The sequence below is a fragment of the Lissotriton helveticus genome, chromosome 8 (assembly GCF_964261635.1).
Source record: "Lissotriton helveticus chromosome 8, aLisHel1.1, whole genome shotgun sequence".
NCBI lineage: Eukaryota > Metazoa > Chordata > Amphibia > Caudata > Salamandridae > Lissotriton > Lissotriton helveticus.
The window spans coordinates 1188936728-1188962829 of NC_136069.1; the positions used below are offsets into that span (position 1 = coordinate 1188936728).

A 26102-nucleotide genomic window follows, 5' to 3' on the forward strand; every position below is an offset into this window, starting at 1 on the left:
TATTGTCGCTGAGGAGCGTACAGAGTGAACATTTTCAAGAAAGTAATGTTTTGTGGCACGTTTAAGGGCCTTGCGGACCTGTGGAACTTTAAAGTAGGATGCATGAATGGGGTAGATGCGTTTGCGCGCTCTCGTGTGCATGGTGAGGTTCAGTGTGAGGGGCGAGTGGTCTGAGATACCCCGAGGGTGTATCACTAGGTTATCTACGTGGTGAAGGCCACTACCCATCGACAGGAAGTAGTCGATGCGGGATAGGCTTCCATGTACTGCGGAGAGAAAGGTGTATTGATTAGCGCCCGGGTGTAAGTGTCTCCAGATGTCAGTCATTCCCATGGCCGTTGCAAACCGCCGCAGGTACGTGTCCCCCCCTGCCAGGGCCGGTGCTGGGTGCTTATCCAGTTGCGTGTCCATAACTGCGTTGAAGTCTCCCCCCAGGACAACCTCACACTCCGGGAGAGTCAGAAGGAAGTCCCCTAGTCTCGGGAGGTGTACTGAGTGTAATGCCGGAGGAATATATACTGACACAAGATTGAAAAGTGACCCCTCCCATTGCCCATGCACAGCCGCGAAGCAGCCTTGGTCATCTGTTTGGGACGATAGAGGCATGAATTGTGAGTTCTTTTTTATTAGAATGCCTGACCCCCTGGAACCGGACGTGAAGTCAGAATGAGCCCACATTTTGTAACCCCGTCTATCCAGCGCTTTTACAGCCCCCCCTACCAGGTGAGTTTCCTGCAGCAAAGCCACGGTAGGCCGCAGTCGCTTAATAGCAGCCAATACTAACCCCCGTTTAACCTTGTCTCCCAAACCCCGTACATTCCAGGACAACAAGGACAGAGTTGGGCACTGTGTATCAGTGGATTCCGTTCCCATTAGTGGTGCCACGTCGTTAGCCATTGGGGACTATGAGGTATGAGATGGAGCACTCAGGAGGCACCAGTGGACCAGCAGCTGCACCACCGCACAGCGAAGAGCCCACAGACGCCTCGGGGGCCCCTGTATGCGTGGAATGAATCCCACAACGGTGGAAACATCGTGTATACCTATACGGGTACAGTCTCAGCAGGAATAGCACAAAGCAATTTCTCCCCTCCGTTCTCGAGCCCAACTGTGTCAAGCGGACCGACACGCCCCCTGAGTGGCATGGTGTAGTATTTGGCCGTACATATGTGTTCCTAACAAACAATCTTGTAACCGTTAAAAACCCATCCTTCCCTCTTAAGAAGAACATAACTGTAACTCTTTCCCCCCTCCCTGCTCCCCTGCTCCCCGGACAAACCCCCGCCCGGGACCCCAACTTCGCAGAGTGCTTTAGTCCCTCCCCAACCACCTTACTTTCTCGTGGGGTCGATGAGTTCCTTACAGGCACCAGCTGTGCCCACCCTACTCAGCTGTTTCGGTATCTAGGTCCATAACATTTCCGCTCTTCTTGTTCCGCTACAGAGAGTCATTAAACCGGGGCCTGCTGCCCCGAGTCGAAGAGGTTCTGCGACGCCTCAAAATCAGTGTCGTCCGTGCCGTCTTGGCGCGGTGAGGGAGTCATCTGTACATTCCGCTGGTTGCCGCTTCGGTGTTCGGTCTGTTCCCTGCTTGTGCGACGTTGTCGACCAGTCCGTCGCCAACCGTCGAGCCAGTCCCGGGCCACTTCCGGATTATCAAAAAACCAAGTCTTACCCTCGGCGACCACCCTCAGTTTAGCCGGGAATAACATGGAGTATGGAAGGTCCCTGTCCCTCAGCGTTTTCTTAACCTCCGTGAACGATTTGCGACGTCTGGCCACCTCCGCCGTGTAGTCCGGGAAGAAGGCCAAGGTAGCGTTTTGTATCTTGGCAGGGGGGGAGACTCTCGCAGCCTGCAGGATGGCGTCCCTGTCCCTGAAATTGAAGAGTCTCGCCAGCACAGGCCTCGGAGCTGCACCAGTTTTGGGCGGTCCGCCCGGGACCCTGTGTGCCCTCTCCACAGAGAAGAAGTGGGAGAGCCCCTTTGGCTGTAGTTTGGTCTTGATGAGATCCTCAACGTAGAGGTCCATGGCTCCCTTACCCTCCGTCTCTGGAAGGCCAAGGATTCGCACATTATTCCGTCGCGAGCGTCCTTCTTGGTCGTCCAGCTTGTCCTGCAGCAGCCTGGTGACCTTCTCTATCCGTTCCATGGCCGTTTGGAGCTCCGATGTATCCTCCACCAGGGACTTCGTCACCACCTCGACCTGGGACACTCTTTCTGACATTTTTTGGAAGTCCGCTCGCAGCAGTGTGACTTCAGTCAAGATAGATCCAACCGTGGTTTTGACATCCGACAGCGTCCTCATGATGTCCTCCAGCGTTACCTTTGCGGTTTCTTCCACCTCCTGGGCTGTCCCGGTGGAGGTCCGTCCGCCGGGTTGGGATCTGGCATGTTGGCTGTAGGCAAACTTGTCTAGCTTGGCCTGCGTTGAGCCACTCCTGTTCGTTTTCCCCGTCATGTCGGGAGGTCCTTAAGACACGGTCCTGAACCTTTCGTGCCTGGACGACGGAGGAGGCTGCTTCCGGAGTTGGGTGCCACGGAAGAAAGTGTGGTCGCGCGGATGGAGGAGCCCCTCCGCCCTAGTCTCACTGCGAGTAGCCCCTTCGTCGCCCCGTTGCAGCTTGATGACAATATCGTTCGGGTTGCCGCCGGATGCGTGTGCACTGTTGCGCCACCACACTCCCCCCGTCTCCGGAGCGTGCAATGTCCGGTCTTAACCCCAAGATGCCCGCCGGCGGGACCCCCCGGCTTTAGTGTGCCGCTACGGGGTACTTACTGGACGCTTGTTGCGTGACTGTTCAGGGATTCAGCAGGGTGCCAGTAGTGCCAATTCTGAGTCCCGGGCGCTACAGAGGCCTTATCATACACGTGGCAAGAGCACCGTTGTATTGTCCAGTGTTCATATAATGTTGTGCCTTTAGCTTTGCGGTTTAGGTCCGTTGCACTGGTCGGGAGGAATTGCAGACCCCCTTGCTCTGGACCGTGATGTCCTTTTTGCGGAGAAGTGTCGTGGCTCTCCAGGTCGCCGTCTGGCTCTCCGGCTTACCCCGGTCTCCGCAGCTCTGAGCAGTGCTGCTCGGCCGTTCCAGCTTGCCCCCCTGAGTATGCGCTGAATAGTCCCCCTGGGGCACTCGTCGCGTCCCTCCGCAGGTTGGACCCCAGTCCTCGGTGTCCGACAATCTCAGGGGGGGGGGGGGGGGGGCAGCGATCGCACTGTCCGGTTCCGAATACTGTATTCCGCAGCCGCTCTGCGTCGCCCCAAGGTGTCCGGTGCAGTCCGCTGAGGCGCTTCCACTCGCCCGCCTCCGAGAGGCTACACCCCCTCCTCTCTAACGGGGCACTCACCGGCAGGCTCAGTGTCCGCTGAGTCCCAAGGTCCGGTTCCGACCACCCGGAGGATGTCTGGAGTCTGGTGCGGGTGGGTCGGAGGCGCCGGCTGGGCACCGGGGGTCGTCTCCACCAGTATGCCGGCTTGGTCTCACTTCCGCCGGGGCTGGAGGCTTACTTTAGTCCGGTGTCTCCTTCCCCAGTGCAGGCCAAACCGCGTCGGACGATGCCGGAGCGGAATGCAGCCGCCGTTCGTCTCCAAAAGCGGATCAGGATCTACCGCTTCGGACCCAGTCCCCGTCGCAGCCGCTTCAGGTGGGTTATTGACCGGATTTGTGTGTCGGATCGATGGTAGGCCTCAGTGCCCTCAGGAGCTCCTACGTTATGCTGCCGCCATGCTTGGCTGCTAGCCACGCCCCCGAGACAGTAGTATTTAAGGTTACTAATGAAAGAGCATTTTGACACTGTATAGTGCTAAATACTATAAATCAGTGTGTGCATGAAAGAAGGAACTCCATCTGGTGTCTCTCCACCCAGAAATGTGATCCTAACGAGCCAAATCCCACACTCAATCCAATGCCGATGGCGCTGCACACAGCCACCTGTCAGATCCGCCTAGCGAAGGAAATTCCATCAACTTCACAACTTTGTCATCTGCACCAGTTTTTTCGCTTGACACACGTTCACTTCAAAACCAGATGTGTGGTTTACAAAGCCGTCCTCTCAAAGGAACCCAATAAGCAGACCACCAAACTTAATATTTCTACCATCACCCGTACATTCAGAGACGCCCTGACCAGTATATATACTATAAAGATTTGGGAGCCTTCTACTTGTAAGGTCTCAAGACTGTGGAATGGGAAAATGGAACGATTTTAGAGGCAACATCTGTGACCCACCACCTGATGAGTCGGCAACAGATATTAGCGAATGAAGAAAGGCGAAATGATGTACCTATGTGATATTGTATTTCTTGTAGAACTCCGCCAGACGAGGCGGTTTGTGCTATGTACCACATATGTATCCTTGTTCATCTATAACTAAACTGGTGTATGTTAACCAATACTTAATAAAAAAAATAAAAAAGACTGTGGAACGACTTGCCAGCACATCCTAGACTTGCTCCTCCATACTTTCATCCCAGGAGAAGTCTCAGATCTCACTTGCTCACTATACTCTTTCCAGCCAAGGACCGATCCATCTCAAGCCTTCAGTTTGCAAGCCGCGCCTCATTCCTCGATCTTACATGTGGACAACTTTCCACCACTGCTGTGCAAAGTCTCCTCTACCCTCTGCTGCACTGTAAATAGAACTAATACAGGTCAGAAAATCGTGCACAGAGTGAGGGAGAGCGGAATGGGGTGAAAGGATAGAGAGTTTGGCAAAGAGAAGTAGGAAGGGTTGAAAAAGTGAGAGCATGCGGGGAGAAATGGCCAGTTTCAGATATCGAAATGCATTTTAGTAGACTGCAAATGAATGCATTAAAGCAAGTACAGATTTGTTGTTTGTTTCGCGGTATTTCCACATACAATGGTTGTCCTTTTTATTAGTACTATTTTTTTAATTTTAATCTTTGTGAATAGATTCTGTTTTGTGTGTGTAAATACAATTGTTGTACTTTTGTTAGTACTTTTCAAAGTTCCGATTCTTCAAAGTGTGGCTCCAGCCAAAGTGGCAAAGAATTGTCGTTGTCAGAGATTGTTGAAGTGTGGCAAGTTTGGTGAGAGGTGAAAAAAACCCTCCCTGCCCTGCATGTGTGTGGAAGCCGCAATGGAGTTGTTTACGCGTGGTGCAAATTGTACCCGACTCGTAAACGAGCGGATGGACTTTCTTATGCTTTATTGTGCTAAAATCTTTCTCGTGTCAACTATTTGAGTGATTTCACACATCATCCTTTCCTTTTGACTTTGAAGCTGACCTCCACGCCTCCTCCAGCAGGGACGATTACAGGCAGTTGAGCGGAGACAGATATTTTGGTGGCAGTTTTACTGAAAGCAAATTCTTTTATTTATGTGCTTTTTTTGTTCCCGCGAGCTAGGTATGAAGCAAATGGGGAGGTGGTGGAGTAATTTCTTTTTTTTACAGATGGAGTGCCAGATTCCAAAATAATATCGTACAAATGTAGTGCTTTCGTTTGAGAGGAAATGAGCTTGCACACTGTGTGTAAAAGTTCCGCGAGATTCAAGGAGTCGGCCGTCTTCACCCAAGACTCTAATCCTAAAACAAGCAGTGGCATAGCCAATAGGTCTTGCCTTTGGGACCTTATAAGTGTTTAGTTATCCAGCACAATATACTTGGTGCAACAACAAGTGCTGCATGGCTAAACACTTATAAGGTCCCAAAGGCGAGACCTATTGGCTATGCCAATGCTTGTTTAACTAGGACTGCAAATGTTCTATCAAAAGAAATTGCTCTTACTGAGAGGAGAATGTCGATGGAATTTACAAATCATCCGAATGAGCCTCCATCTGCTACTGTTCCTTTGTTACCAGTGGACACAGTGGGCATACCATTGCCCACAAACCCTAATACAAAATTAGTGGACAGAACTGATAATACCCTGCATAATGCCCTACTTCTCTCAGCACGACCAGTAAAAAAGAAGCGAGGTGGAGTAAAAAAAACCTGATCAGCTACCCAAGAAGATTGCCGGTCTGTTGACGACTGACCAGTTCGACTTGGCTGTGCATAAACTAATTCCCAAATTTAAATCTGCATTACAATCACTCTTAGTCCCTATCATATTACGGCTAGCAGATTAAGCAGTATATCAGTATCCTCCCTAAGAACTTTGAGACTGTAATGTTGGTGGGAGGTGTGGGGCTCATTCACGCATCTGCGGTACCCATTCGAGAGGGCCGTGAGCCCATAGGGTGCAGTGATACCTCATAGCTTGGTCATGGAGATAAACGACCTGCACAGGGGGCACCCTATTCCAGCAGGGGTCAGGGCTCATTGGAAATTGCACAAACAACGGGGGGTAGTAAGGACTCAGCGGCTTTGAGGCATCCCCCGGACCAGAGGACAGATACTCATACTGTGCCTCCACTAAGAGGAGCCATTGGTGAAGGGATTTACTCATTGGGGTCAGCCACAGTGACTAAGGGAGAAAGGGTTCATTTAAATTTGCCAACTGAATCTGACCCTCTGGTGGCTATCTTTGCAGGTGTCCCTCCCATTAAGCAGGGTAAAATAGAGTCTACGACAGACTTGTTGCATAAGGTTACCCAGTGGTGCAACAATACAATAGTAAATAGATATTATATATCTCCTTATATCATCAGAATAGTAAGCTGTGTTGGCTCTAATGTAAAAAAGGACATGGAAGGCGACTGTATTGTCGTTAATTTTAGGCACCCCATCCACACAAGAGCCATAGTTAATAGCCACTATAGGAAACACTCCAAATCTTCTATTGGAAATGTCCAGATTTACTTTTTCTACCCTAAGGATAAGTCTAGCCCTGTGAGTCACCATAATAATAGGGCTCTCCCCTCATCAAGGATATCACAGCACCCGTTTTTAAGTCCAGTTATTCCTCTGACCAACAGTTATGCCCCACTGGAGGACCTAGACACTATAAATTGACAGCCAAGATCTCCTGGGGGTGGGCAAACCGTAGGATTTCCTGCACTGACAGTTGAATTACCTAGGCCATTGCTGCAGACAGACTCCACCTCCCTCAGTCCTCCCTTCATTAAAATAATGACCTGGAACATTGCGGGCCTGAGGGCCAAGAGAGATGAGGAGGGTGAGGAAAATGAAATTTTGCCTGACCAAGCTGTCCCCTACGTATACCCTAGGTTACATGCATATTTCTTTGTAGTGGCCTGAATCACTAGGCCTCTGCATTCATGTCCTGCATTAGAATGCCAGTCATCAAGTTTCCCAAACATTCAGTTAGCATGAAGGCCCATGTATTTGCATTGCATTGTGCACTTTTAAATAAATATCGTATTGAACCCTTTTTGTGGTTCACCCCGAGCCACATTCTGGAATAAGGGTTTTTCATGACTCCTGACACACTGAAGGCTGCAGTGACGTCTCCCTGACCTCGCATACTTCTGGCTCAGCTGTAAGAGGCCCGGCAAGAGGCCTGCCAAGACAGTATTATGAATAACAATTATCTGTCTGCTGTACAGAATCACATTTCAGTCCGGTGAATAAAGTACACAGAACCCATCTGCTTAGATAGGGCCCAGCCTTTCTGTCTCTGTTTAAGTGAATTACAGTGCTTGCATCCATAGAAAGCTCATGCAATGAACGAATAAATATGCCCTCTCTGTCTTTTAGTGATGAGCAACCTTTGCTTCAGATAATACATCCCCTGACTCTAGATATCAGTTGTACCAGACGTACTGGTCGCCCTGACACAAGAGATTCCTCTACTAGACTGTAAGGTAGCTCTCCTCCCAGTTACACGTCAATTGCACGTCATGCTCAAGTTTCACAATTAGGGCAGAGTTCCAGCTGGTCATGCAAACTCCTCCTCTAAGTACCCACCCACCTATGACACCTACCTATCACCTACCTATGACTCATCAAAGTACACACCCTCATAAACGCCCACATGCTCTTATCTCATTTTCTGTCTTGCTCTGCCTCGAGCTCCCTATGTACAAGGAGTAAAAAGTATATATATGATGTTTTGTTATTAAATGATTAGAAGACCCTTCCTGAACCTCAGTGGTGATGGAACATATTCTCCCATGACTCGAGTTATTGGAATAAAGCCCATTTTAACTCAGATACCACGGACTCTGCCTCTCACTTGATGCATGATAATTGTTAATGCCTAGAAATTATGCCAGGGTAATATTTTATTTACCACATTAATTTGGCGCCCGAATACATGGACTATCCCTTTCCCCACGCGCCGGTGACGTAGGTACAGCTCTTGCCCCCTTCTACAGCCGTGACAGACTTCAAAGCGCACCAGCAGGACTTCCTGCCACTCCCTCAGGCCCACGGAGGAGACGGACCGCGACCAGGCGTCCACACGAGGCGGTGAGGATCGCGGATCATCCCAACCAGAGCCCAACCCGTGAGAGAGCAAGGTCCGAGGTCTCCAGAGGTCCACCTGTCCCGAGGCGCATGCGTAGAAATCCGAGGCCTTCAAGTTTCAAGATTCTGCTTCCCGGTGAGTACCACTATGGGGAATGCATCAAGTTTCAAGACGGGTCCACTGTAAAAGGTGGAAACGGTCAAGACGGGTCCACTGTAAAAGGTGGAAACGGTCAAGACGGGTTCACGTTATTCGTGAAAACGGTAAAGACGTGCCTCATTTACATGAGCACGGTCAAGACGGGCCCATGGTAAAACGTGGGCACGGTAAAGACGTGTCTCATTTTATGAGACCGGTATGGTTGTACTGTATTCCAGTGCACAAAGTTTATTGTTTTCAAGTACATGTTTTATTCCATGTATCAGGTTGGACTGTGTCTGTTTTAGTGTTATAATGTTTCTTGTATGAATGATTGTTGAATGTTTCAGTCTATTCTTGTGTATTGTGTTTCCATTGTGTTAGTTTCAACATGCCACTGTTTTTGAAATTACGTCAGATAGGGACCAGGAAAGGTATACTAGAAGAGTCAGTTAACATCCCGCCAAGAGATACACCTGGTCCTTATATGTATAAAAAGTCAAGACCCTCTCAGAAAGATGCCATAGAGTTATGGCGCAAAGAGTCACATAGGAGAACAGAGAAAGAACTGAACAAAGTAGAGAGAAATAAACTAGCAGAGGAAAAAGCCAAAGAAAAAGAATTACGGGAGGAGGGGGAACGGGTCAAAGCAGTACAGACTGATAGAGAAAGGAATGCCGTCGTTACTGGTATTTTTCCCGTCCTCACAGAAGAACTAGCTAGAGTTAGAGTTAGAGCTGTAAGTTTACTGTGGAGTTCCTTGTAAATAGCGCCTTGTAAATATGCCTTGTGAATAGCGTGTCATTTTTGTGACTTGTTGAGTTTCTTGTAAATATGGCTTGTGAATAGCGCCATGTGGTTATGGTTTGTGCAGAGCATGTTATCATCAGGTCCCTAGCCATTACGTTAGGCAGGAGAGAGCTGGATCTCTTTCAAGTGCTTGGAGAAAAGGTTTTGAAGATGTGCGTACGTGTTATGTGATAACGTGGAGAAATGAGTTCATGACTTTCCCATGTACTGCAGTCATTGGGGAATGATTGTGCTTCAGCTGCCAAAGAGTTAATATCTTGTATTGAGAAGGCAGTATTTGTTTTAACTTGCTGTTTAACAAGGTGTTGAGGGATTTTGGCGTTTTTTGGTGTTTGCGGGGGCGTGTTTTTGAGCGGAAATTCGTACCCGTTCCAGTGGAGGGATTTGGTTGCTTTTTGGTCAGGATTTAGGGAATCGCTTGGACTACTGTGATGCCAAATTTGAAAAGGATCCGAGCTGTGGAAGTGGTGGAAAAAGCATGTTTTGTGCGGAGGTGCGATTTGCCATGTTATCCAATGGGCGTATTTCTGAAAATTGAGAAATTATTTTGGGGGTGTTCCAGGTGCGCTAGGGGCCCGGGGGTTGGATCAGCGGTAGAGGAGGTGGATGGCCAGGTGTGCTGAATTTTGGGGATTTATGGCTTGGGCGGAAGGGTGTGTTTGGCTAATGTGTATTTTTGGAAAATGGAGCTGTTTTGATTTGTGCGTGCTTTTAGGCCGAGATTTCGTGGTGTGCTAAATAGTTCTTAACTGAGTCTGCGGGATCGGCTGAAACTTGGGAGTGTCTAGTTTTGCGGCGAAGTAGTTTGGAAGTGCGTTTTGGCACGATTTCATGGCTGTATAGCTCACATGCATGGTTATGTGAGCTGACACTAGAAGTCAGTGAGTATTTAGTTGATTGATGGTTTGATTTAACTATTTCATTGGTTGCTGGGTCTGCCTATGTGCTTTGTCAGCTTGCAGATTGAATGGTAACTTCTAGCATGGAGAGTAAAGAAGTGTTCATTTAACATTCTATTTCGAATGTGCTTTTAATTAGTGTAATGCAACCGTGTGTTTTTTTTAAATTTTAAATAGGAATGTTTCTACAGAATATTTTTCCCAATGCAAGCTGCCCTTTAGAATAGCGTAGTGACAGTTAATCCACTCAATTAGAAAACATGGTTTTTGAAAAAATTATGAATCTGGCCCTTTTAATAGGTAGAATAGAAGAGCTTGCACACTTAATTAGGAAAAATGGCTATTTGAAAATTAATGAACGTGGCCCTTTTGATAGCTATAATACACTACCATCTTAATGCATTGCTATGTGTCCCCTACATTAGTTTAATTTACATTTAGTTTCAAGGCTCACCTATGTACTTTGACAGGCTGCTGATAGAAAGGTAATATCGTGCACGGTAAAAGCAGTGTTCATTTAACATGCTGCCTGATATGTGTCCACCAGCCTTTGAAAATAGGATTTTTTATGTCAGGTCAGTTAGGTTGCAATGCTTACACAGATGGTTTCAGATAAACATTTAGTGGAGACACTTCAGTTGATATGTGCAGAGAAATATTAAACCCAACAGTCCATGATAATTCGTTTTTTTTTCTCAAATGCAAAATGCATAGCCTTGTGTGCAGAAGCAAATTGTCCCTTTTTGTGTGTTAATTTGCATGCTAAACAAATGCCCATGTTTCAAATGTCTTGCCTTCTAGCTGAATTAGTTAAACAAAAGTGTTTTTTAGAAAGTGGGGCTTTTAAGTAGCAGTACATTGTAACAGAATTATTTTAAAATGCTAGCATGTCACTTAGTTACAACGAAATACATGTCTTTATTAATTTACTTTTTATCACGTTTTAAATTTGCTTCAGTTAGTTAGAGAATAATGGTTCTGGCCTGGGTACAGATACGTTTTGAATTACAAAGAATGTGTTTTTCGACCTTGAAATGGCCTGGCTTCCAGGGACAGATATTTTGTAAAGGGAGGGCTTTTCCCTCTTGAAGCAACGAACAGTGCCTGTCTTGTTGTTATTGGCCATACTCCAATTCTTTTCCGCGGACGAGACCGAGCTCTGTCTTCAGTAACTTGGCAGCTGTTCTCAGCTCTCAGAGCCTCCGTGATGAGCCGCAGAGGAATGTTTATGTAAAGGGGGGTCAAGTTGCTCTTCCTTACAGCCAACACTGAAAGCTTCCTTCGCATGCAGATAAGGCATGCTTGCAAATGAGTAGTTTATCCCTCAGTAGTGTAAACAGAATAATTGGCAGGAGTTCTGCTCCTGCAATGAGTTCAGCATCTGGCAGTCATTCAATTTTAGATCACAGTGAAGCCCGGCTTGGAGTCGATTCAAAACTCCGAGCGCGAACATCTTTCTAGAGGGAGGGGCTGCTTCTCAAAGGAGTGAGGAGTGGCGAGGCTCCAGCCTTATATTTCCTGTCTATGCTAGAATTATTTGGATTTTATTCAAATACATTTAGAGAACATATTGTAGGTGGTGTGGTCATACTATTCCCAGGAATTAGAGTAGGATTTTGTTTATATAAACTGCAGAGCTTTTGGTAAGAGGTTTCCCCAAAATTGAAATTGTGCTTTTGAATTGGAATTAATTTTTATTTATTTATTTATTTTTATATAATTTATTTTTGCTAGATTGATGACAGAGAGCCCTAGCATTTACAGTCAAGCATTAAAAAGACGGCTGGACAGTATTTATATGCCTGCCAATACAGCCCTGATCCAGTATGTAGACGACATCCTCATTTTTTTATTTAAATCTGAACCAGATCTGAACCAGACTGCGAAAATGCATCACTGACAGTTGCAATCCTGTGAAAAGCAAGTGGTGCGCAAGGACCCTTGCTTTCCAAGGGGGGTATACAGCTAACAGCTAACACAAGAACACACCTTAGCATTTGAGGAATTAAAAAGAGCTTTATGTCAAGCGCCAGTTTCAGCGACTCCTAGTTACAGAAAACCTTTTATGCTTTTTTCCAGTACACTGGATCCAGTGGCCCAGGCTCTGCCTGCGTGCCTGAAATCAGTTGCAGCAACAGCCCTAGCCATAAGACAAAGTGACTCAATAGTGTTGGGTCACCCTCTGACAGTACAGGTACCACATGCAGTGGAGGTTCTCTTAAACAGGACGCAGACACAACACTTGACTGTAGCGAGACTGACAGGATATGAACTGACATTATTTCAACCACACATAGAGATCAGACGTTGTAATATTCTGAATCCTGCAACACTTTTGCCCTCAAGTACAGTAAATGCACCACCACATGACTGTGTGGAAGTTATGAATATAGTGACGAAACCAAGACAAGACCTGACAGATATTGCACTTCCAGACCCAGACCTAACGCTCTATGTAGATGGATCATGCATGAGAACGAGTGCAGGAGAGTTAGTAGCAGCGTATGCCGTGACCACAGAAGTCATAGAGACACAGAAAATAGACACACTGTCAGCACAAGCAGCAGAGCTCATCGCTCTGACACAAGCCTGCATAAGAGCTAAGCACTTGAAAGTAAACATTTATACTGATTCACAATATGCCTTTGGCGTAGTTCATGATTTCGGAGTACTTTGGAGGGAGAGAGGTTATTTGACCTCCCATGGCACCAAAATTTCAGTATGGTCCGCTTATTCAAGCCCTGTTAGAAGCAATACATTTACCTACAGCCATTTCTATCCTAAAATGCAAAGCTCACACCAAAGTCACAGCCACCATTACCCAGGGTAATGACCTTGCAGACCGAACAGCTAAACTGACAGCCCAGACACTAACAGACACGACAAGGACAGAGGTACCGTTACTGACAAAAAGCATAACTGTCAGGGATCCCACACAGGATGTACTCGACATACAGACACATGCCACTACAGATGAGAAAAAGGCGTGGATTGGATGGTAGCCTTGCCGGTTGCCCTCTTTTACATGCGTATGGTAGCTCATTCCAGAACAGGCCTATCTCCTTATGAAGTAGTTTTCGGTAGACCGCCAAATATGTGGGGTACGCCTATGCCTAGGAAACTAACTGATGTTGACAGTAACATGCTGACAGATTACCTGGCTTCCTTGATGTCTGCACTACTCTCTTGTTGTTCACAGGTTGCTGCCGCCTTCCCTAACAGCACCCAGGTCAAGGAACATGCCATAGCACCAGGAGAGTATGTCCACGTGTGGAGAACTTTGATCGTTCAAGCCCCCTCGAGCCTCGCTGGAAGACGCCGAAGTTGGTGCTCCTAACAACAAGGACCGCGATCAAGGTGGAGGGACACAAGGGGTGGATCCACGCCCATCACTGGAACTTTTGTGGAACTTTGGAACTTTTATAAAAAACATTGACACTAAAGACAATACAGACTTTGCATTTCACTTGCGCCGTCTGCGCCGCCTTTGCTAGAAAAGACTCCACAGAAGGAGTATAGGTCTAAGTTAAGATCTAGTAAGTCAGACGTAGTTTAATTGTTTAAGCCCACCCGGTGGTGAATCGGTTAGACTAGATTTCTGACATGTATAAGATCACAGACATGAATAGTAAAAACGAGAATAGTAAGAGGAATGACATGAAAGCAAAATACTGCAAGATATTACGAAGTAGATGCATAGTTACCTTGATCATTCTTTTTATTCTGTGTATTGTTATAATTGGTATCAGTTTATTGCTACATGTTTTCTTTCCCATTTCCTCACATATACATTCTTCCAGTAACAGCACTGTAGAGCATACATTCAGTGACATGCCACCTCATGAATTATCATATCGACTTGCACTACGTAACAATACATTTATTCGTATGTTACACCATTCTCACCAGACCAGCAATGCAACTGACTGCTGGGTATGTGGCCAACTGCCCCCTTATCAGAAAACAGAGGGAGTTTTGCCATTCTATCCTCTACCTTTCTCACACAATGGGTCATGTGGAGCATGGTTTGCTTTAATGACCTCAATAGATAGAAAGTACATAGCTTATCCAGGTGGCTGGATATATGGAAACCTGAATAAAGTAATGAATGAAGCATGCTTTCCAGACAAAGACGGATTCCCCCAAAGGAAGGGAACCGATCTAGAAAATGAAGAGTATGAGCAGGGAAATGCATCCGTTAATTTTATAATGTTAAATGTTCAGCCCAAGCAAAATACAGGTCCACCGTTTATTTCAGTTCTACCAGCAAAAGGTGATTTATGTGTTAGTAAGAAAGGCTCAGTACATATGGGACACAGCGAGTGTAAAGTTGTAGTAGAATTTAATGATAAAGGACTTTCTTCTTTCAAAACATCACGCCATACCTATTTTATTTGCGGTCAGACAGCCTATGTACATCTGCCCTTAGACTGGGGTGGGACTTGTTATATAGCATTTTTATTGCCACCCGTATTCTTGGCGCCATCCCATTATCATAGAGATTCACAACTAGAACATATTAGACAAAAGAGAGATACAGATTCTGCAGGGATTGATCAGACTGAAACAGCTTGGGAGCAATATACAGATTTCAACAAAGGTTTCTTTTTCTTCATAGGTCCCGTCCAAAACAGTAAACTGATACGCAAGTTAACAAGGACTCTTGAAACAGTTGTAAATATAACTGCATCTGCCCTGGCGAACATGACCCAGGAGCAGTCTGCCATTAGACTTGTCGTTCTTCAAAATCGCCTCGTTCTAGACGTCATCTTGGCGGATAGGGGCGGAGCTTGTAGAGTCATCCGATCTAGTTGTTGCATTTTCATCCCAAATAACGCACCATCTGTGTATGCAGCGATAACAAGGCTCTACAAGATTGCTCATGTCATACATCAAGACCCAGGCACATGGACTTGGTCCAGTTGGCTCTGGGGTATAATTTCGGCTTGGGGATGGAAAGTGTTGACCTTCCTAGGAATGATCCTACTTATGATATTTGGTTGCTGTCTCTGTCTGCAGTGTGGCCCGGCCATTTGCGGCCTGTGTGCCACTGCCTGTGTTCCCCATCCACGTAAACAAAGAGTTAAAGATGAACAAATGATTCTGTATGATCAACTATACGGTCTCATGAATATAGATGTATCGTAAAGGGTTAAGTAGGGGACAAGGAGGGAATGAGGAAAATGAAATTTTGCCTGACCAAGCTGTCCCCTACGTATACCCTATGTTACATGCATATTTCTTTGTAGTGGCCTGAATCACTAGGCCTCTGCATTCATGTCCTGCATTAGAATGCCAGTCATCAAGTTTCCCAAACATTCAGTTAGCATGAAGGCCCATGTATTTGCATTGCATTGTGCACTTTTAAATAAATATCGTATTGAACCCTTTTTGTGGTTCACCCCGAGCCACATTCTGGAATAAGGGTTTTTCATGACTCCTGACACACTGAAGGCTGCAGTGACGTCTCCCTGACCTCGCATACTTCTGGCTCAGCTGTAAGAGGCCCGGCAAGAGGCCTGCCAAGACAGTATTATGAATAACAATTATCTGTCTGCTGTACAGAATCACATTTAAGTCCGGTGAATAAAGTACACAGAACCCATCTGCTTAGATAGGGCCCAGCCTTTCTGTCTCTGTTTAAGTGAATTACAGTGCTTGCATCCATAGAAAGCTCATGCAATGAACGAATAAATATGCCCTCTCTGTCTTTTAGTGATGAGCAACCTTTGCTTCAGATAATACATCCCCTGACTCTAGATATCAGTTGTACCAGACGTACTGGTCGCCCTGACACAAGAGATTCCTCTACTAGACTGTAAGGCAGCTCTCCTCCCAGTTACACGTCAATTGCACGACATGCTCAAGTTTCACAATTAGGGCAGAGTTCCAGCTGGTCATGCAAACTCCTCCTCTAAGTACCCACCCACCTATGACACCTACCTATCACCTACCTATGACTCATCAAAGTACACACCCTCATACACGCCCACATGCTCTTATCTCATTTTCTGTCTTGCTCTGCCTCGAGCTCCCTATGTACAAGGAGTAAAAAGTATATATATGATGTTTTGTTATTAAATGATTAGAAGACCCTTCCTGAACCTCAGTGGTGATGGAACATATTCTCCCATGACTCGAGTTATTGGAATAAAGCCCATTTTAACTCAGATACCACGGACTCTGCCTCTCACTTGATGCATGATAATTGTTAATGCCTAGAAATTATGCCAGGGTAATATTTTATTTACCACAAGGGGTGGTTAGAAATAACAAGGTCCTGCCATGTGGTCGCATTGCAGAAAATGTGGGATACATCTGACTCTTGTTTTGGATGGTTTTAGTTAATTTTTTAAACAGCTTCTCCCTATATAGCAGGTCGTGCTGAGGGCGGCCTGCTAACGCCGATATCCCTTAGAATTGCCTGCTCCATTAGGTGGTGACTTGCCACTCTCCCCATTTGCTAGCAGTGGAATTAACATTCAGTAAGCATCCTACCTTGTTCGTGATTAATTTCTATATTTCTTTCACTAGAACTAGTGATATTGAACATATTGTCGCCCTAGAGGGCTTTTAAGAGCATTATGGGCGGTAGATCATCCATACTATGAGGTCATTATTTTGGGGGACTTTAATGTACACCTCTGTCAACACAATTGTACTGTAGTTGAGGGACCCTGGGACGGCTCATCACCTTCAGCTCATTTGAGCATTCGCCCCAAGGTCTTTGGGTAGAGGGTCTTCTTGCAGCTAATAACTTGTACTGCCTTGAAAAAACGGGGAAAGCAGATTTTGTACCAACATTTACTGGCAGTGGTCGTTTTTCTCTCATTGATTTCATTTTGGTCTCTGCTCCTTTGCTCACCGATGTACTCAATCTATACTGGTGTTGGACTCGTTTTAGTGATCAGAACCCTCTAATCATGGAATTAAGAAGGGCTAAGATCCTTCATGGTGTGGAAGGAAAGAGCATAGCAAATGGGGAATTAAAAACAACAGACCAGGCACGTAGAAATAAAATGGGAGAAGATAACACCGGATTTTTTTTTTAGATAATATGTACGCAGAAGGAGCGGAAGACATTGAACGCCGTCTTGATAATTATACTCAGGAAATTGTGGTTTTAGATGCTTATAGCAAACTAGTTAAGAGGATATCAGACAACTCGGAGGACAGTAGAAGAGCTGGAGTTATTCAGGAGGATTGATTGTTTGATGCTGTATGTTCTAAATCACATAAATCCCTCATGTCTGCAATGATACAAAAACCTAGGGATGTGGGGAAGGTTAAGACTTGTAGGAAAGTCTATAAATTAGCACTCAAACATAGGAAAGAAGCCATACAGGATCAGGCAGGGGATGACTTAAGTCCGGCCAGTGTATTATCTAATAACTGTCAGTTGTCTGTAAAGACAACCCCAAAGCAGGCTCTAAACTGGCCCCAGCTTTGCTGTATACAGAAGATGCAGTGTTACTTGCCAGAACAACTGTGGGGTTGCAAAGTCTTGTAAATACTTTTATAGATTTTATGGTCTCACTTGACCTTTCTATTAATTTTTCAAAGTCACACATAATGAGGGTAAGAAGAACAAAGCTCTCTAAGTGCAGGCTTTTGTGTAAGGGAGGTGATCTGACTAAACATTCTACATTTCCTTACTTAGGCGCCCTGTTTGATGAGAGGGAGTCTTGGGTGGCACAGAGGGCACTCAAAAAAACACCTAGGCAAGAGAAGCTGGAGCCACAATAGATTGTGCTAAGATACTGGGGTCCAAACCGTTACCCGCCCTACTGAAGGTTTACAATAAGAAATGTATACCCATGACGCCTTATGGCAGTGATGTATGGGTTATAAAGATCTTAGTGATCTGCAGGCTGTTGAGAACAAACATCCCGCAGACTCCTAGCAGTACATCCTTGCCGCCCATCTTTTATGGAACATGAGGAACTTGGGCAGGGTTATATTTCTGATACTATTGCTAAAGCCCCAGTAATGCGCTGGATGGAAATTTGGTCAAACCCTATTCTTACGCTGAACCACCTTATCCTAGAGGACTGCATGAAGCTTGAATGGGCCCTTGAGATCATGTGGCTTGGTTACGTCTCAGAGCAGTTGAAGATCTTTGGCTGTCCAGAGCTGTTCACGAATCATAGGCCGATGCGCCCTAATGAGCTGAGAGATATAAAACCATTATTCTTAGCAAGAAGAATGATAGAAAGGGAAAATAGGGATCTCACCACATCTACAGTAAGGCAATATGCAATAGTGAGCCCAGGGACCCTAGGACAACCTTACTGGACAAATATCAAGAGCCAATATCATCGTTCTCTTTTAACCATGTTTAGGTTTAACTTTATCCTTTGGGATTTACCCATCCCTAAGGGCTTTACAAAGACAGGTGCTTTAATGCCCTGCTCTTGTGATTATTTCTCGGAACAAGACCTCTTACGTTTTATTTTCTTCTGTGATTGTTTATTGTAATCTACGAGAAAAAAAATATTCTCCCATTGCTAAGGCATTGTAAATGTGCACAAGTGAAACCAGCCCTGATATATTTGCAAATGCTGTCCTCCCCACTGATCTGTTTTGGAGTTGCCAGTTTTCCATCAGGTGCTTTAGGACATAGGAATAAACTGCCTGAAGCTTAAGTGTGTTATTGGCTTTTAGCATTGAGTTGTTTTAGCAGTTTCATCTGTATTATATTAATGGTTTTATACGTATGCACTGCACTATTGCACTTTACAAGGTGGTTTACATTTTTAGCCTAGGTGTTCTCTGAGCTACACACCATTCTATTGTCTGATACAGCCATATGAATTACTATTCTATGTCCTTTTTAACAAATTGTATTGATTAGTTTTGGTATTTCTTCTTCTTCTAATTGTGTGTTTGACCAGCTTTTATGGCCCAAGATGGCCGAATAAAGTTTCTTTGACTTGCATAAATAAAAGCACAGATTACCATCAGTGTCAAGGATGTGTACAACCGTCTCTCACATGCAAATGCACAATACATATTCTGTTCTACTCCAAGTTAATGCAGTTCTAAACTATTATTGTAATGAGTCAATTCCATGACCCTGATAACATTTCACAAGAGCAAAAGCTATTAAGCGAGGCAGTGTCCTGACCTAATATCATGAACCCTTCTCCCTTTTTAGATCTCGGCTAGCCGCGCGGAAGCGCGTCTCCGCTGAGAACCTATTGCTGCCGTGTCTGCTTCCCAGGAGACAATCCTGGCCACGCGCATGGCGATTTGAAACTGCCACGCGCACGCGAACGCGTGCTGTGGCCAGGCGCTGTCTCCTGGGAAGCTCGAAACACCACACACGCATGCGCATACACACAGACACACACACAAGCGCCCATGCATGCACGCACATACATACAGAGACACCCCCCCTCACACATACACACACACACACAAGTGCACCAAGTCCCCCCCTCCCCGCCGCCGTCACCGTCGCAAACATACATACACACACACACACACACGAGTGCACCGAGCCCCCCCAGCCCTTTTGAACGTACCTGGCCAATCTGGGGGGACTCTGCTCTCAGCACGCGGCGCGCAACCTCCTGCTGGCGCGGCCCCGGGGCTCTCCACCGCTCACAGGAGCCCCGGGGCGCGAGACGCATTGACTCCGCCTGCCTCCTCTTCCGGTCCGGACGCGGCCCCGCCCCCGTCACAGGCGACCTTGCCTGATTTCCGGTGCGGCCGCGGCGGGATTCCGGGGGCATTTTCTGTTGCTCCCCCTCCCCCTTTTGCTCCTGCTGCTTGTACTAGTCCGTAATCACTTTATTGTTCATTCGTACAATGGCGACCGCTTCTGATTAAGTTATACAAGTCTAGGCCGAGGCTCGAACACTGAAAACGTAAGATAACTTTGGTCGGTGGGGCCGGATCACCCCCTGGCTCGTGGCATGCAGAGTTATGCGTTCTGGGGGAGGGTGACCTGTGCGACTGGTATTACTTGTTATTTCTCTGAACGGGATTCCTCTGATGGACACTCGTAGAGCTCTGCAGCACGTTACATTAGAGCATGTTTCTCCATCCACATAGTCTTGTAGTTTCGCATTGTAATTCGCAAATGTTCTGCCAGGTTTGTACCCTCGGCTGAAGCTGTGCACTGAACATCTCATCTGTACAGAACTTCTCCGACCTCGAGGACGTTTCTTGCAGCTTCATGTAGACAGATCCCAATTTCCATCTGACACAAGTACATTCTCCGGGTCTGTCTTTCGAGAAAAGCAGGGCCATGTGTCACCCACGGGAAAGCAGTTTTATTTGCACGGCCGGGCGGGCCTGTGGGCGCCGTCTGCAGAAGCCCCACATAGGCAGCGATGGTCTGAAGCCCCCGCTGCAGATTATAGAGCAACCTCGGGGCCTTCCTAGGTCGTTCCACTAACACATATATGCAAATACCATATCCTTCCTAGAACCAACAAGGTGTAAAGTGCAATACCACAGCACCCAGCGCCCCAAAGCAACTGCGAGGTGAGCTGTATAGAAAGGAGGACACAGTAAACAGCGAGGACGTATATGTGAGCACAAAGGTCGATGGGGCCGTGAGTAGTGTCCAAACTACTGTACTTGGAGAATATGTGCATTTAAAGAGACTAATAGACATGGCTGCGATGTAATATATACGGATATATCTTCAAGTGGAGACTCCGTTTTAGCATTCGTAGTGAGTTAAAGGTTGTACAATTAACAGTAATTATGGCGCAGTTCAAGGACCGCGCCTAGTGAGGAGAGGTAGCCCCGTGGCTACTATTCTAGCATTGTACATTTGGAGATCTCACAAAAGCGTGTGACTTGGGGCAGACTGATGTGTGACCCAGCGACATGAAAAACAAAGCATTTGCAATGCAATAGTTCTCGCATGTACTTGAGTTTTAGCTATTGTCATCGTAAATGACTGACTTTTTGTTGGTTTTTTAAATTTAAATAAAAGGCATTCTCAATTACAATGCCAATAGCTTTAACTCGCGTAAATGCGAGACCTATTGCATTGCAAACGTTTTTGGTTTTTTTACAGTAAAGAACGGATGACAATCCAGTCAAAGAGGCACTGCTTTGTTTTTCAGTTGCCTAAGTGTGTACGCCTCATCACTTCCTTCATTACACACACGGACACGCACACAGGGACACCACCACTCCCATGCACACAGACACCACCACTGCCATGCACACACGGACACCACCACTGCCATGCACACACGGACACCACCACTGCCATGCACACACGGACACCACCACTGCCATGCACACACGGACACCACCACTACCATGCACACACAGACACCACCACTGCCATGCACACACGGACACCACCACTGCCATGCACACACGGACACCACCACTGCCATACGGACACCACCACTGCCATACGGACACCACCACTGCCATGCACACACAGACACCACCACTGCCATGCACACACGGACACCACCACTGCCATGCACACACGGACACCACCACTGCCATGCACACACAGACACCACCACTGCCATGCACACACGGACACCACCACTGCCATGCACACACGGACACCACCACTGCCATGCACACACGGACACCACCACTGCCATGCACACACAGACACCACCACTGCCATGCACACACAGACACCACCACTGCCATGCACACACGGACACCACCACTGCCATGCACACACGGACACCACCACTGCCATGCACACACGGACACCACCACTGCCATGCACACACGGACACCACCACTGCCATGCACACACGGACACCACCACTGCCATGCACACACGGACACCACCACTGCCATGCACACACGGACACCACCACTGCCATGCACACACGGACACCACCACTGCCATGCACACACAGACACCACCACTGCCATGCACACACAGACACCACCACTGCCATGCACACACGGACACCACCACTGCCATGCACACACGGACACCACCACTGCCATGCACACACGGACACCACCACTTCCATGCACACACGGACACCACCACTGCCATGCACACACGGACACCACCACCGCCATGCACACAAGGACACCACCACCGCCATGCACACACGGACACCACCACTGCCATGCACACACGGACACCACCACTGCCATGCACACACGGACACCACCACTGCCATGCACACACGGACACCACCACTGCCATGCACACACGGACACCACCACTGCCGTGCACACACGGACACCACCACTGCCGTGCACACACGGACACCACCACTGCCGTACACACACGGACACCACCACTGCCGTACACACACGGACACCACCACTGCCGTACACACACGGACACCACCACTGCCGTGCACACACGGACAACACCACTGCCGTGCACACACGGACACCACCACTGCCGTGCACACACGGACACCACCACTGGCGTGCACACACGGACACCACCACTGCCGTGCACGCACGGACACCACCACTGCCATGCACACACGGACACCACCACTGCCATGCACACACGGACACCACCACTGCCATGCACACACGGACACCACCACTGCCATGCACACACGGACACCACCACTGCCATGCACACACGGACACCACCCGTGCTTAATTTGTAAAAAAAAAAGTGCCAGGGCTCTCATTTGTAAAAAATTAAGTGAAAGGGCACTCGTCAGGAGGCTACTGTAGTTTGCCATACACATTAGGCGACTTTGAGCTATTGGCATTGTAAATGACAATGACTTTTATTTATGTTTTGGTTTTTAAAACATAAATAAAAGACCTTGTCATTTACAATGTCAAGACCTTAAACTCGCCTTCATTTACAATGCTAATAGCTCTAACTTTTGCAATGCCGAGACCGTTGCATTGTAAATGCTTGTTGTTTATTCCAGCTAATCAGCTTCTGAAGTTGAATAAACTTAAAATCATACCTGCTTTTTCATGCTGTCATTCATATCTTTTAAAGTGTCGAATGAAGACTTCAACCTTTTGTTCTCTTTTACTTTTTCTTTGAGAGTTTCTGACAGCTGTTTAACTTCTGCCTCATGTTGCTGTGAAGAAGGAGAAGAAATAAAAATTGTAGTAAAGGAGTGTACTAAGGCTGCAAAACATTTAGATTGATAATATGAGTACTGATAAAGATGAGTGATGGATATACTGCTCAGAAATCTTCAATGTAATCAAAAGAAATGCTACTTACATGTAACAATAGTTTGCCAACGTTGGTGTTCTTCGCATATTGTGTTGTGAACCATCGTCTCTGGAGTCCATGAATTCCCCAGATGATCATAACAAGTAAAACATTTGTAGACCGCAGTCCTTAATTTGTGAAAGAAAGTGTGACGGTGTCCGCAGCTCTGCTGAAAAGCCGGCGGCCGGTGCTACTAAATGTCAGCAAGCTGAACACCAAGGCTGGTAGTCCTTTAATCCGCTTCCTCAAAGTGAAGCATGCTTTGACACAAAGTGGCTAGGTACTGTGGATTAATTCAGGAGTGTCTTCTAAATGTTTATATCAAGCTAAACCTAGTGGGGTTATGAGTTATGTGATCGCTCATCCAACGGAATTTTCATCTATAATGTACTGTGCTGATTCGCTGGTATCTCTTTTAATGTAAAAAATCAATAAAATTGATTATCAGAAAAAAAGGAGCACTATTACAGTAGCCTTGAAGCATACCAAACACAGAGCAATTACATGGCAATATATGCACCAGCTACCAATGAAAGAAGGAGTACATTTCCAAAGCACTGAATTAGCCCCGCAATCCACTCCATGACCTGTCACTAGAGTAGTTAAAGAAAATATCCTACCCTTGCAGCAAGTTAATCCCTTAAGGTTACATCCTAGAATCTGCTCTCCTTTAAAAAAAACCTAGGTAATTAATATAGCAGAAGATCCTAGCACACCAGAGGTTCTACACTTTGGCATTCAGGTCACCCTTTCCTCCATCATGAAGAAGACCATATGAAGTTCAGAGGAGCCCTGAGCCTCATCTGTTCCTCTTTTCATCAATGACCTTCATTCAAAGATCTCTTATCTGGCTATGGGTGTCAGTAGCCCCTGTTTTTCATCCCAAATTACCTCCCTCCCGCGCAACCAGAATTTGCAAATGACTTGACAAGATGTGATGAAGCCAAAGTTTCCAAAGATCAAACCTTTCTCCCGCAGCCATTATGTCAACTGTAATAGGGTCTTTTTGGGACTCTCCATAAAAGTGGCAGAAAGGCAAAACTTTGCAGTTCAACTTATCCTTGACTTTAGCTTTCTCAGCCACATCACTCTTGCATGGAAATCTCTGTACCCTGAACCAGTATGAAAAGGAGCAGACCATAAGCCAGAACCACAAATTTCATCATGGTGTGGCACTAACATCCCTAATTAAAAATCTTCCTTTCTGACCAGTTGATCAGACACACAAGGTTTCTTGTAGGAAACAGCAATCCTTCCAAAACGCATGGTACACTGATAAAGAAGGAACTCCCTAAAGACTGAGGCTGCACATTCTAGAATTGAAGACACTGCCCAAACTATTGGCCTTACCAATATGAATGTCTTTTAACCATGTTGTCTAGCAGCACATCTGTTGTTCAGCATGTCTGAAAGCCCAGAATCACAGGATGTTGAGCCGTGGCGGAATCTCTATATCACCCATGTTGAGTTTATTGTCCTGTCCCACCTACCACAAAAAAGCGCTATGACGAGGCCTGCGCTGGCCACATTATATGGCTTTTTCCAATGTCTTTTAGTCAAGCTGAAAAAGTGTTGCTAGGCAACGTGGCTAAAAGACATTAACACTGACAAAGCCCATAGCTTGGGCATTGCCGAAATCTATTGTCTTTGCCAATGCTTGTTCGGTGTTGACAGGGTCTTGCTGGACAAACATGGAAGTGATAGTGAGGAACAGTTGAGGTTCGAAGTGAAGCAAGGATGTGGTATAACAGCTAGGGCTGAAGACAGGGGAACTGGGGAACCAGATTCGAATCTTGGGGTCAGCTGAACAATTTGTGATTCTGGTTCCCCATGCCTACGACAATGAACGTGTCATAGTATAATGTACCAGGTGAGCACTTAAAGCACTCCAATACCATTAGTTGGTGTTAGCACTACAGCAAGATGGAGGCCGGAACAAGCGCTCCAATACCATCAGATCATGCAAAAAAATAAACAAGTGCTGCTTGTGTATTAACAACTTCTTAAGAAATGCATTTGTTTATGTACAGACGCATGCATTTTAATGGTATCTGTGTATGTGTTCAAGGGAGACGGTCTGAAAACACAAGTACTCCTACAGAGAGCTTGAAAACAAAACAAAATCTAGCTCCGCAAACTGGGAGCAGTATAAGGAGACATGTACTTGGTCAATGCACTATGGGAGGGCCAAACACAAGAAGATAGCATGACGCCTGCATGCCATCTTGAATGGCATCAAAAATACTGAAGTTTACCAAAGGCAGGAGACGGGTGGCCTGTAAGCCCACAGATAGAAGACAATATGTCTCTTCGAGACAGCGCATGCGCTGTCTAGCTGAGACCTAAAAACAGTGTAAGGAAGACATACAAGTACTAAGCAACAACATTGAAAACAACAAAAAGTGACACCACTGGGCTGATGGGCCCAGGTTTATGAACTGGGTTAGAGGGATTCTACTAAATCTCCATTGAGGAATAAAATAAGAACAGCTAGAGACCCCAAGGTCATTACTTTGAGGCAACTGATCAGGCTACATCAGGTTGGCGGAATGACGGGGAGACAGCTCACGGTATAGCGCTACTCATTTTTCAAGACGTATCAAAACATCACAAAGTCTTGTAGTGGGCCATGAAACAGGGGAGTGATGCACAGGGACCAAAGGCTGCTGTTTTTCACTGATGTGTGCCACAGCTGCGTCATAGCTTCTAAAAGGAGGAACCTACACATCCTCAGAAGGGAATTAATTCATTCACTGTAAGC

General features: G+C 46.4%; 1 protein-coding gene across 1 annotated transcript in view; it reads right to left on the bottom strand.

The window, feature by feature from the left end:
- The window catches only part of CCDC138 (coiled-coil domain containing 138), a 251953-nt gene that overhangs the window by 146393 nt on the left and 79458 nt on the right, over positions 1–26102 (bottom strand). The window contains exon 7 of the mRNA XM_078658125.1: positions 23082–23201. Within this exon, the coding sequence (XP_078514251.1) occupies positions 23082–23201 (120 nt within the window). The remainder of the gene's footprint in view (positions 1–23081; positions 23202–26102) is intronic.